Consider the following 13,830-nt stretch of genomic DNA (forward strand, 5'->3'; position numbering starts at 1 on the left):
AGGGGCAGTGAGCCTCGACCAGAAGAGTTGCAGGGTCTGGTCACGTATGAGTGAGGAGGAGGATTAAGAAGAAAGAAGACTTGAAAAGCAGTGGTGGTGGAAGAGGAATGTGGGCCCCAACACTGGGTTATTAGGGAAGGTGGATGCCTACAGCATCCTGAAGAGCATCTGAACGAGACTCCTGCACTCAGGCCTGACCTCTTTAACTTGAGAGTGAACCATCTGTGCAGGCTACCACCTTTCTCCTAGCCTTTGCAGAGCAGAGGACCTACAGAGCCGTTTTCATCTTCAAGAGCCAGCGGAGAGGCTTGAAGGAGGCCTCTGGTCTTTCCTAGGAAAAAACAGCTTGGACACTTGCCCAGCTGAACTGTGTGTTGTTCGAGCAGCAAATGTCGGGCAACTTGAGTGAATCGACAGGGGACAGACTACAATCTTTGCAAAGGAGAACCTTCCCTCCCCGCCCTCCCCACCCCCACCCCAGAACCGGTGGGACCAGACTGTGGTAGAGGTGGAGGCCCACTTCTGGTATCTCTCTCTTTTAACATAAGACTTCGTGGTATGTGTCCAGCGGAAATGCCCTGCTGTGTTGCCATGCCGACAACCAATCCCAGCTTTCCCACCAGGACAGCAATGCTATTGGGCAGGGGACCGAGGTTGGTGTTGCATAGATGAAAGGGGAAAGAGGGAACACACATCCGCTGGAAGGGTGAACAGAAAATCATCATTTATCTAAATAGAATAATAGAAATGAACAAAAACCTTTTAAAACAATCACAAAATTTACAAATAAATTGGTACAAAATAAATAGGAGAGATTGTAAATCTACAACATCATTTGAATTATAAAATGCATTCATTATGACAATCAGCTCATGAAACCTATACATGTCATTTGTGCTTCTTTAGGTTTATGTACACAGCTCTCAATACTGTGCTTGGAAAACTTCACTGCTGAAAAGCATGAAATGTACACTATGACACAGTAAAGGTTGAGGAGGGTGAAAATCAGACACAAAGCAGGGTCTTATTTGAGGGCCAAGGCAATACTGGCATTGGGCCTCAAAACCAAGAAAAGGCATATTAGAAGCCCAGATGGGCAGGCAGCTTCCATGGTCCAGAGAGATGGATTCTGCAATCCAATGTGGGAAATGGCCAGTTTGCCAACCTGGCTTGGGAGGGTGGGAGTGAGGAAGGACACTCTGGTCTCACAGCCATGCTACATACCATCAATTGCATACAGAATAGACCCAGTCACCAGAACCTCAAGTATTTCATGGAGATACTTGGGAGCCCTGCCTCCATCATCATCCCAAACATTAGTCCATCAGGAGTAGTGGTGGGCCAGATGAAAGGGGCCAGAATGCTAGGGTCAACGTTAAGAGCAGCAACCTCTTTATGACAAAAACAAACAAAACCACTGCCTTCTCACCCACTTTAAGGGACAACAGAACCCTAGGCTCCATGGATGAGGGGCTCTAGGAAATGTCTTAGTCACAGACAATGTACTAACAGTAGAGGCATATGTACATAATAAATAATAATATAAAATAAAGCATATACATTTGTAGATTTAAAGGACTCCAGAAACAAGAGAAGTCAATGGACTGATATACTCCACCTTCACAGTAGACTCCAGACATGGAATCATGAATCAGAAGCTAGGATGGGGCTCTCTGGGGAATCAAAGTCCTGATGCCTTATTCTTTCCCACTCCCTTCTGCTCTGGGAGCCTGAGACCAGCTGTGTATACCAAGGGGCCTGGGCCTCCCAACACAAAGGGAAGGCAGCCAAGCCCCACCAGGTCCATGTAATAATTCTCTCCAGGGTGAACCTGAAGAAGAATCTGGCCCCAAAAGAATCACTTCCCAAGTGACTCCATATTGGTCAGATGGGGGTAAATGCCAGAAGATCCCCTGCCAAGTGAGGCAAGTCATTCTTCCAGTGTATGTTTAATACCCCAGCGGGTATTCAAACTCAAAGACATGTACTCATTCAAGTCTTTCTGATAGTATGTGTTGGAGCTGTGTACATAAAAACCTTGGTATACAGATTCCTAGAACTTTACTCTCTTGCTACTAGAACCTTTGTTCCTGTGTTGCTTCAAGTACAGCCTGGTATTTCCCATCAAAGGATATTTACAATGGTTCTAGTGAAATTACGTCGGTGGCTCTAGCATATGCAGACAGAAAGCTGAGCCAACCACAAAGGTCTAAGAAGCCAAGAAAGTCCCTGGCCCAAGATGGCACGAGAAAAGTTCCAAGCTCTGCAGTTGCTGTGAATTCCCATTATCTCCTTCCGTCCCTAGGGCTGACCAGGGGCCCTGGAGCCTTCAGACAGGGCAGAAGGAAAACCAGCAAGTAAGCATTCACTGCAGGGAGAATGTCTGCAGGTGGTAGAGGAAAAAGGCCCACTGCTGCAGCCTTGAGGGACAGTGACATCAGCAGGCTTGGCAAAGGTGCACCACTCACCCTCAAATGAGGCAAAGGAACCTCATTTTAGAGTTCTCTGAACTCATCTCTCTTATCAGCCCACTTGAATACAAAAGAAATACGAAAAGATAAAGATTTGTAAATGGCCCTGAGATAATAAAAATCCACTGAGTACGTTGCTCCTTGATAAATTTACATCGGAAAGTTTCTGAATCACCCTAAACCACGTTCCTACTGAGTTCCCCAAATCTCTCCTACATCTGGATTAACCTGTAACTCACCCAGATGTCCTTCCTTGCTGGACAGAAGCACCACCAGCCCGGAGCCTAGAGTAGAACCAAACCTGACCCAGGAACTGCATCCTGAGAAATGGAGCACTTGTACCCCAGAAGCCTCTGCACCTTGAACTGCCAGCTCAGTCAACCCCCCCCCGCCCCCCCCCCCCCCCGCAAGAAAACTGTCCTGGGGTCAAAAGTTGACGGGGAAGTTGTTCCCGCTGCCCATGCCACCAGAGAACTTGGGTCGTGTGATGTGCACCAAGCCAATCCTCCCTGGAAGCTTCTTGTTTGGTAAGCACCCTTCCTTTGCCAGCCCAGGGGTCTTTTGTTGGGGAGCACCCCTGGGAAACACTGCAGGAATCTTGGGCTCCTGGGCCAGGAAAGATGAAAAGGGCCACAGATCCCTGGCTGGTTTTCAGGATTGGGGTTTGTTCTTATTTCTGACCAGCCAGGACAAAGGCTCAATCAGCCAGGGCCTTACTTAGGTCTGCTCCACAACCCGAGAGAATTTGAGAGCAGAAGTTCACAGTCCCCGCATAGCCCCAATTCCTGTTACTTCAATTCCTAGATAAAATGCAATCCTACTTGTATCTACCACTATTTTCCTCGACTTGGAAAAGCTGGTCCTTTAGTCGTACGGTACTGGGGATAGCACAGGTAAATATATTCACAGTTAATGTTCCATACTAGCGTGAAGTTCTGCATTCAGCCTTTGCACAGACGTTCCTTAAAGTAACGTCAGGTAATAGCAAGATGCCTTATTTCCTCCCACTTGGAGAAGCCAATCATGTCAGCATGGGCACTGAGCTCTATCCTGTTAAGTGAGGTGAGGAAGGAGGGAAGGACAAAGTAGAATGCCCTTTGAAATGTAAATTATGTAAGAACCAAGGCTTAAACTAGTTGACTAGCATCCCAGTATCCATGTGCGAATCTTAACATTATGTTTTCCTGAAAATTTAAATATATAATTTTAGACTCGCCTGATGAATGTGGAACAGAGAGAAATAAAGGGAAAGAACGTGTAAGGCAGTAGGAAATGCATACACACACACACACACACACACACACACACACACACCCCTCTCATGTATAAAGCCAAAGCAGACGGTCTTGGGAACATCTGGATACTAGGGATCCAGTTTCAGATGGAACATTTGAGATGCTACAGTGGCTCAGAGCAGGAGGAGGCCCTATCTGGTCCCACAGAGCCAGGGCCCAAAGCAAGGGCCACGGAAGCCACTAGGGAGAGGCCCTGGGTCTGACAACAAGAGCTCCAGCAGCATTGAGGACACCAGGACCTGTGTCTGCTCCACAGCCCACTCTCTTCCACGCTTACAAAGCCAGCAGCCCCAGTAAAAGATGGTCTACTGGTGGTGCTAAGAACTGACTACTGCACGTGGGGATCTCAAATATTTGATTCGCTTTCTCTGCCAGACTCGTTGACTTTATAGATGTAACTGCATAGAACTTCTAAGCTAAAATCATTCCACTGCCCAGAGAAGCAATGAGCCAGCATTTCTCCTTCAACAGCCTAAAGTTAGTTTCCAGAGGCAAAGTGGGGCCTGGAAGAGGAATCTGATCGCTCATGACACTGAGTGTTACTGGAAGGGTCTTGAGCTTTTCCCCAAAGCAGATGGAACTAGAGCCAGGAATTATTTTGGATTCCCTGTTGTTACAGAATAATGGGAATAATCAAAGGTAAAGAGTGGCTTACAGAAAATAAGTGCAAACTTGGGAGGCTAAAATTTCATCCTCTAGAAGCCCCCACTGCAAAGCCACCCCTGCCAGCACTTTACAGAGGACTTTTCAAACAGCCACCACACTGAGCAGGTATGACGGTATTGAGAAGTTCTGTTTCTCTCTGAAGTCAAGGAGCTGGCAGCTGGAATCCCTTCTCTGTTCCCCGGACTCTCACGGAGCTTTCGGGTTCACAGAGGAACAGTGGGGCTCTGAAAAAGATCCAACACATTAACTCAGATTCCAGGAGCTCCTTCCAGTAGCAAGGCACCCTGAGACGGGCCACGTGTGGCAAAGCAGATCAGTCGGCAGAGACTGAGGGGGCAGAGATCCTGAAAGCCAGAGGAGCCATGGCGTGGCAGGCCAGGCTCCACCAAACTACCAGGAAGGCAAGCGCAGTCCGGGCCCAGAGGATGGACGGCGTGGTTGTTGGGGGGTCACCCCCACCCCCCCGTGCAAGACCCAGGTTTTACTTCCTTAGAGGGAACTCTCATTTCCGCGCACCCCATGGACAGTCCCCGTTTCCACACCACACTGGGGTTGTGTTTAGCCACATGCGTCTTAAGAAACGGAGACCTTTTAACTTGGATGGGTCTGTTTATAAAAGGGGACACTGACACTGCAGGGCCCCACTCACATTAAGACAAAGTGGGGGCTCCATCCCGTGGTAGTAGGGTTGGTGCCAGCAGCGGGCCACTTAGCCCCTTCGCAGGCCCCCCCCCGCCGCCGTGACCTCTGCCAGTTGAGGCCAGTACTTGCCTCACTGAGGGGCATGGCACCTGATGAGGAAGACACTGCAGGACCCACGTCCCAGAGGAAATACTGCGGGAAATGCGCATATGACACTAGAGCCCCAAACCACTCACCAGGAGGCAAGCCCAGCAGGTGGCTGGTTATTGCACAACCACAGCTCCCACCCTCCCCAGAGCCCAACCTGGGGGGCGCGCTCCTACCTTGAGGAGGGAGAAGGAAACCACCGCTTGGCCCGGGGCTTCCCTTCGTTCAGTGAGACCCCGCGGACAAAACGCTATCTTCTTGGCTAGTGACTAGAGGCAGCACGGAGTGGCAGCTCTACACGAGCACTGCCGTCAGTATGGATTCAACTCAGTGTACGAGCGTTGCCACCAAAATGCACTCATCCCTCGGGTAACACTTAAAACAGATAAGATAGGTAAGAATTCAGTCACTCAAGAAATACCTCCTGACATTAATTTCACTACACGTGATGAATTTGGCATTAAAAGGCGGCCGACCCACACATGAAACGGCCGCAACACACATTTGGTTTCTGAATCCCTGTTCGGGGCCACGCCGACCCTGGCCGTACAGGCAGCCTCTCTGTTGTGGGCCGCATCTGAGGCGGGAGGCACCGAGGTCCTCAGGCAGGGACACGGCCACTGCCGGGCCCCCCGGGGGCCCAGGGACAGAGGGGGAAGAGGGGCAGCTGGCTCCCTGGGAGCAGGGGTGGGGGCTGGCAGACCCCGAAGTTCCCTCCTTTAAACCCACGGGTCTAGAAGTGCCCTCAAGGCATGGCTGGAAGCCGACTCCTTTTCTGACCATGACAGAGGTCCCGGTGGGAAGGGGAGGAGCTTGAACTCCACACCACGTGATTACTCAAAAGCCCTATGGAAGATTTCCATTTGGCATCTGTGTAGCAGCATCCTGGGTTAACAAGAGCGAGGATGGGGAGGTGGGTGACGGCGCTCGGTAAGCTGGGGAGAAGGCCTGGCTGGGCCGGAGAATCCAGGCTGTAGGAATGTCAGGGTGAAGCCACCTTGCCTCTTGCCAATGATAAACCATGGGTTTAAAATTCATTAACATTCATTTTGGTGATAAAAATTCCTTAGAGTAGGAGCAAAATCACATTCCAAGCAAATGTTAAACCTTTCTGAGGGGAAGGGACACGGTTAAACATTAACTTAAAACAACACTGAGCTCACAGAGGCGGCTGCAGGCGCCCCCCCCCCCCCCCCCCCCCCGTGCAGGCTCCACCCCACAGTGGGACAGACGTGGCAGGTTGGCATCGACCGCTTTCTTCATTCATCCTTCAAGTTCCACAGCGACACCCGCTGGGCGCAGAGGAAGCGCACCCCTCCCTACGAGGGCCGAGGAGCAAGTCCATTCTGTGCGGGTCACATCATGGAGTCACAGCAGAGTTCAGACACAACAACGTAAAACTCTGCAAAAGACACTTTTTAAAAACATGATCTCTTGGGGGACAAAAAAATAATAAACCGCAACAATTTTCAACTTCATGCAAATTGAGGAAGGAGGAGAGTGAATAAGGAATAAAAGGTACAACTGAAAAAATAAACATGATTCTATTTGGGTGGAAGAGGCTCGTCTCCACCATCTCGGATGCCATGCCCTAGCTGTCGATCTCACACCTCTGGTCTCCAGTCCACCCTCACCGTCCTCCTCTGCTGCTTCCAGGAAGGGAACAAAGTCTTTGGTCTCAGGATGTTGCAGGACGCAGCACGGCACACAAGCTCACGCTAATGGGATTCACGGTCAGCTGGCCTGAGGCCTCGGGAGTGGGGGCGAGGGTTGGTGGGGGGGGCGCCCTAGATGGCACCTTCGCTGTGCAGGCTGTGATTGGCCTTGTTGTGTGTCACACAGTTCTGTTCATTGAGCAGGTTGGCTGTCTCGTCTGGCAACCCGTCGTGCAGCTCCGTAAGAGTCAATTCAATTTTAGTGTTTTCACTGTCTGAAGACTGAGGAGTTTTGTCCATCCGGGATGCCATCAAGGCATTTTGGTATTGCTGTCTTGAGATCTGGGGGCCAGAAGATGGCACAAAAACAAACCAAGATAATGCTTATTTTCAGGCGCTCTTGTCTCGACATGGTATGACACGTTAAAATCCCCCAAAAGGCCCCTCATAGTTTTTCTAGGGAAATACCATCCTTGAGTATAAACTGAGCCACTTTTAATAGCTCAAGTTGACGCTGGTGAACAAGTCAGTTTTTTACTGATAGAAGCTATTTCCAGATCTTTGTCTCAAAGTTTCACAGCGACTGGAAAATGGAGATAGGCTTCCAACAGCTAAAGCTGGCTTGTTCTTCACAAGACGTCTTTATTCCGGACTAAGAAAAGAACCCTGTCTCGGGGCAGAAGAGAAGCAGAGGGTTCTTCCTGCCCCATCCCGTTAAGACTTCAGAGTCTCTGATCTCAGCCCTTCCAGGGCCATCCAGAGTCACTGGAGTCAGGAGCTCATGAGGACTCACTGAAAAATGTGGATTCTGTTTCTCACCATCTCCAGCTCTCACTCCCTGAAAAAGGCACATCTGACTTGGCAGCTTTTGTGACAGAGCCGGGGAGGTACCTGTTTCCCCGGCCTAACCCCTGGGCACAGTAGATGGAGGTGTAGGGAGTCCAAATGACAAAGGGAGAGCTCAGTGGCGGGGCCTGGGAAGCCAAACAACTCGCTGAGGAAGTTGGCCTCCAGTGGCCGGGCCCCGGCTCCAGCCCAGCCACTCTCCCTTCTCTTACCTTAACAAACTGAAGGTCAGAAAGGGCTCGCACGGAGTAGTCGGGGATGTAGACTTGAAGGAACGAAGAATTGAGCTGATTATTGCTGCTCCCCAGTGTCGGCGTTATCGCATCAATCCGGTCACTTCGGCTGAGAGAGTCTGAGTGATTCAAGCCACATGGGCGAGGCGGCGACTTGTTTTCACCTGGAAAAGGAGGGGAAAGAAACCATAACCTTTTAAGCGAGGTAGATATAAGCAATAAAGTCAGCTCTTTATTTTCCAAATAAAAAAAGTAGCAACTAACAGACCAGCTCAATGAACTTCTCCCAGACGCCTGAGCCATACCGCTCAGCATGTAGGGCCCTCCTACAACACGCTCCTGGCCTCCCGGCAACAAGGGGATCGCGCGGGTCAGCTGCTCAGCCCCGTGCGCGCGCGCGCGCGCGCACACACACACACACACACACACACACACACACACACACACACACACAGTCCTTCCCGAGGCTCTGACCGTGAAGACCCTGTGGCTACACACCTGTGTCAGGAGTGACCCTGAACCGTGCAGGCTGTGTGCCGATGAGGCCCAAGGCACAGAAGCTCCCGGATGTAAAACACAGACCGTGCCAGAAGCAAAAGCAAAGGACTCTTGAGAACGTTTGTAAAATCAGTATGTGCTCGCAAGGGATCAGGACAGTTCCGTCTGCTCCTACCCCTCCACCAAACCTGTTATCCTGGTCTCTGACCTCAATAAAATTCCCACCAGGCAGTCCAAGGATGTCTCAGGGTTTCAGGAATACCAGAAGACACCAAACCCTTAAAAGATTAAAGGCAGCGTAGGTGCTGTGGGATTCTTCAATGACATGCACATTACTCATTCATTAAAACAAAGTGAAAGGAAATTCAGTGAGTCTAAGTGTTGCTGTTCGTAAAGGCAAGTTGACCGTAGCTTCTAACGTAAATTTCATTAAAAATAAAACCCACCTCCCACCTTGTCAAAGCTTCTTCCGTTTTTGCTATTCTAATCAAGTCTAGTCCACAAATATTAAGTGGGTGTTCACAGAGGACAGGTCCTGACCTGCATAATGTCCACCTCCTCAGACTCAAGCGGCAGTCTCTCCCTCCGTGCTGTAGAGATTCCCCATTATCCCTCCACTACTTGGAGGGATACTTGGCTCACTTGAATGAGCCTTAAAAGCCTGAACATAGTTATGTTCCCCTTAAGCCTCTTCCTGTCCAGGCTAAATACTTTGATGTGTTTTATGACCCCTCAACCCCATCCTGACCACCATCTGAGATTCCACTCAGTAAACATCCCTCTTAAAATAGAACAACCACAGGGGCGCCTGGGTGGCTCAGTTGGTTGAGCATCTGACTTCGGCTCAGATCATGATCTCACAGTCTGTGAGTTCAAGCCCCGCGTAGGGCTCTGTGCTGACAGCTCGGTGTCTGGTCTGCTTCAGATTCTGTGTCTCCCTCTCTCTCTACCCCTCCTCTGCTCATGCTGTCTCTCAAAAATAAATAAGTATTAAAGAAATTTTTTTTAATTGGACAACCACAACAAAACACGGTAAGTACTCGATGAACCTCAAATGGCAAGTTCACTTTCTCCCCAAATTTTCACAGCATGACTTTCCCTACAATTTTCTTGGCAGAACGATTTTCCATCGTCAGTCAAAACTAAACTCAGAGTGGCCACTCATCTGGTTGGTTCCACTTATCTTCTAAGAGAACAAGGCAAATTAATAATTTATCAGATGTTTTCTATTTAGCAGAAGGGATGACCCAACTTTGCTAAGCCTCAGATTCCCTACCTATATGTAAAAGGCAGGTAATAATAGTCTCCACTTCCTAAAGTCTGATGGGGATTCAGAATGAAATAATAGGGGCGCCTGGGTGGCTTAGTCAGTTAAGTGTCTGACTTCAGCTCCTTGATCAGGAGTTCAAGCCCTGCATCGGGCTCTCTGCTGCCAGCACAGAGCCCGCTCCGGATCCTCTGTCTCCTTCCCTCTCTACACCTCCTCCCTTCCCCACTCTCTCCATCTCAAAAATAAATAAAAAGCTTTTTAAAAAATGAGATAATATGTAACATGCTTAGCACAGCATCTGACACCTAACAACCGATCCATAAGCCTAGTTAACATTGTTATATTTTCTGTTTGCTTCCCAGACCTCTCCACTACGTACCTACCCTGATGGCCAAGCCTTCCTGTATTAGTGAGGGCATCACCCAGGCTGAAAGATCCAACCATTCTTTGAAACAAAGGATCCCACTGAATCCTTAGGCTTTAGCCCCACATCACCATTGCTATAGATAGTGCTAGCTTTTGTGTGTTACAGTTTAAAGGTCCAAAAACCAAAACATTTAAGGGGCGCTTTGCTTATTGATCAGACTGTGTCGGTAGGTAGATGTCAAGGGCCCTGCGCGGTACTTCTGAGTCTCCTTTTCTCCTGAGGAGGATTACAGGCAAACTCTGGCTTCTCCAAGGTTTCTATATTTCTAGTCAGTTTCCTCTCAACCCACCACCCTCTGTTTTTGTGAGATGAACCCCCTCCTTTGCAGCAACCCACTGCCTGGCGTCCTGGCCACAGTCTGGAGAAGCAGTGGGACCCCTTCTCCGGTAGCTTGGCAAGGACAGAGTGTGATTGGCCTTTCATCAACATGCAGTGAGAGAAATTATGGAAAGAGCCTAAATGTCCATCAACTGATGAATGGGTAAAGAAATTGTGGTTTATATACACAATGGAGTACTACGTGGCAATGAGGAAGAATGAAATATGGCCTTTTGTAGCAACGTGGATGGAACTGGAGAGTGTGATGCTAAGTGAAATAAGCCATACAGAGAAAGACAGATACCATATGTTTTCACTCTTATGTGGATCCTGAGAAACTTAACAGGAACCCATGGGGGAGGGGAAGGGGGGGGGGGGAAGAGAGGTTAGAGTGGGAGAGAGCCAAAGCGTAAGAGACTCTTAAAAACCGAGAACAAACTGAGGGCTGATGGGGGGTGGGAGGGAGGGGAGGGTGGGTGATGGGTATTGAAGAGGGCATCTTTTGGGATGAGCACTGGGTGTTGTATGGAATCCCAATTTGACAATAAATTTCATATATTTAAAAAAAAAAAAGTGCAGTGAGAGAGATGAATATTCACACCAAAGAGAATAAAGACTTTAAGTGGCCACTCCCCAGTTCAGGTCATGTTTTGTTGCCAAATTTATGTACTAAATTATCATAATAATTATGATAAAAAACCTTTCAATCTTAATTCCTCTATGCCTTCTCGGATTTTTTTTTTTTTTCTTTTTCTTCATCTTGCCTAGGAATTCTTTTTAGAAGTCAGCTAGAAAGATACTATGAAGTTAACAGTCCCAGCCTCCTCCCTGGGAACCACAAAGCACCTTTTGGAATAGGCTAGAAATCACTGGTTTAGGTCTATTATTGTAATGCCAGCATCCTGAAGGCTTGGGCCCACAAATGGATTTTTTTATTACTGGATCAGATAGAGGGGACACAGCTAAGAAATCTCTAAGTTCTACAGGAAAAGTAAAATACAAATGATATTTCATGAACTTCATCCAAAAGTCACTCTAGTTCAGCATCTGTGACATTTTAAAGAGGTAGCACATGCCAGCGAATAAAATGGGGAGAAAAAACACAAACATATATACATATACACAAATACCTATTTATGTGCGTATATATGTGTACGTATGTATAATCTTCCAGCTCATTTGATTCAAACAGTCCTATAAATAAGATCTACCCCCAATTCTTTCAGAGCAAAGACTTAAAGGAACATTAGCTTCTTTCTAGGACAAGTATTGCCTCCTTTACTAAATATCAGCATTTGACCGTTTTGCTCAAACTGGATTATGGATCGCAAATTTCATCAGATTTTAAAATATAAGCTGTGGGGAACAAAATAAAGAGAAAAATTGTACTACCAAAAGCTCAGCAATTTTAATTAAAGAAAGATTAAACCTTTGCCTTTCTTTTTAGCCGCTGGATGTGTTAGCCAGGCACGACCAAACTCTCCTGCAGGGCAGGAACCAGCAGCTGGTGGGGAATGTGCACAGTACTAATTTCAAAAGAGAGAGAAGGAGACAGGACAAGCAGGGCCACCTGCCTGATGGGGGAAGGGGGGGTAATGCACGTGCCCCGTTCACAGGGATGTCAGAGAAAGGACCAAAGGAACAGAACCAAGAACGCCAGGGCCTCTGCACACAGGGCACTTGTCCACTGAGGAAAATTCATAGTCCTTGAGACTTTGGGCTCAATGTGCTTTTGGTAGAAGCATCCTCAGGTTCTGAGGTCCTCGGGGCCTCTGCAAGTGCCTTTGCTGAGGTCAAACCACCCCAAGCAGCCCCCCTGTACCGCCCTGAAAACCCAAGGTCGGCAGTGTGGGTGGGCCAGGCAGGGAGCAGTGAGGATCCGGATCCAGGTCAGAGTCACTCTCACTTTCTGTGGGGTCAGCGCTGCTCACGCTCGCGGATTCCCCGCCAGTCTCCCGAAGCCTTCGCACAACGGCTGTGGGCTTATACTTCCCTGGAAAGCTCACTACTGCGTCTATAAGCATGGAGTTTGCAACCTCAAAGAAAAACTGCCAACGGCCTGGACCAAATAAAGGGAGCAGATCTAGGCTTTTGTGGGGTCAAGGGAGGCAACCGGAAGAATTATGAAAAGGAAACATGCAGAGTTACCTGGAGAACCTGCTGCTAACAACTCTGTTCTGCTGACAACAAAGGTACGAGACAGGGACAAAGGAACTGAAAAATGGAGAAAAACAGGGTGAGACCATATCAAAAGGCAAGAAAGGCGATCTCTGCACTCAGGGGACAGGAGCAGACACCCGCTCTACTAACATCAGCGTTCCATTCCAGAAGTGCAAAAGCCTGTAAGTTATTATGTAAATAAAAAAAAAAAAAAAAAAAGAGCACACATTGCTTTCCAGGAAGAGGAATGGGGAGGCAGAAATCAGAAGAAATCCTATTCAAATGCTTCTTTACTAACCCAGAAATCTCTTAAGCCATTAATACCCTATTGGGGTTTATAGCTCAAAACATGCTCTTAAGGGTTTAAATCACAACTAGCCACACAAAAGGGGGGCTCAATTAATCAACGGCCCCAAGCAGGACCCAAGCCACCTGCACCAGCACAGCCAACAGCGTCCCTGTCTGCGGCAAGCAATTAGTTATTCAATTCATGGACATCCTTAATTAGCCTGGTTGTAATTTTGATATGATATTTTGCATTGGCTCGGCATACTCTGAAGTTTCAAGGCATTAGAGGAAAGTAAATAAAGGCTGTTATACACAGGTCTGCTGGGAATGGCGGACCAAGGGCATCCTCAGCACTGCTTACTCAGAGAGCTACAGGTCCATCTGATTGAAAAGTCCAATCAGCAATGCCCTACCTGGCAGGAGTCCTATTTTCTGGGCAGGATTTTTTGTTTCTGTTTTTGTTTTTAAATTAAAGTATAATTGACATGCAAAGGGACAGGCTGTGATAACTAATGACGGCAGGATTTTTCTAGGCAATCAGCACTAATAAATAGAATTATTATCTTGAGATTACTGTACTAATTGTATCTCTCAATGAAATGCACAAAATCCCAAATCCTACTTGTCAAATCAAATACTGGGCTTTGTAATAGGATGTTATTAATGAGATCCCCTTCCTTCCTGGCATTTCCAGAAAAGGCAAGCTTGTTACAGTCCCCCAGGCTTTCTTTCAGGGAGGTCTGCTCTTCAATTCCTTTTCTGAATGGGATCTGCCCTTACGTGAATCCACAGTTCAGTATAAATTGGGCTAATATTTAGGTTTCAAGAACCAGTCATCAGTAACATTGTGCACTTAACTCTTCTAACTTTCTTTTCAAAACAACCTTCTAAACAACTCTGACTCTGCTCACCTG

General features: G+C 47.9%; 1 protein-coding gene across 2 annotated transcripts in view; it reads right to left on the bottom strand.

Moving 5' to 3' along the window:
• Nucleotides 1–6,746: 6,746 nt before the first annotated feature.
• The window catches only part of CNNM2 (cyclin and CBS domain divalent metal cation transport mediator 2), a 143,463-nt gene continuing 136,379 nt past the window's right edge, over nt 6,747–13,830 (bottom strand). Inside the window, exons 6-8 of one of the 2 annotated variants that reach the window (XM_078434792.1) lie at nt 12,617–12,682; nt 7,935–8,119; nt 6,747–7,218 (exon numbers count right to left, since the gene is read on the bottom strand). In XM_078434792.1, coding sequence (XP_078290918.1) covers nt 7,009–7,218; nt 7,935–8,119; nt 12,617–12,682 — 461 coding nt within the window. In that variant the 3' untranslated portion in view covers nt 6,747–7,008. The remainder of the gene's footprint in view (nt 7,219–7,934; nt 8,120–12,616; nt 12,683–13,830) is intronic. The other variant, XM_078434793.1, reaches the window with a different exon arrangement.

The sequence above is a fragment of the Panthera onca genome, chromosome D2, assembly GCF_046562875.1.
Source record: "Panthera onca isolate mPanOnc1 chromosome D2, mPanOnc1 haplotype 2, whole genome shotgun sequence".
NCBI classification, from domain to species: domain Eukaryota; kingdom Metazoa; phylum Chordata; class Mammalia; order Carnivora; family Felidae; genus Panthera; species Panthera onca.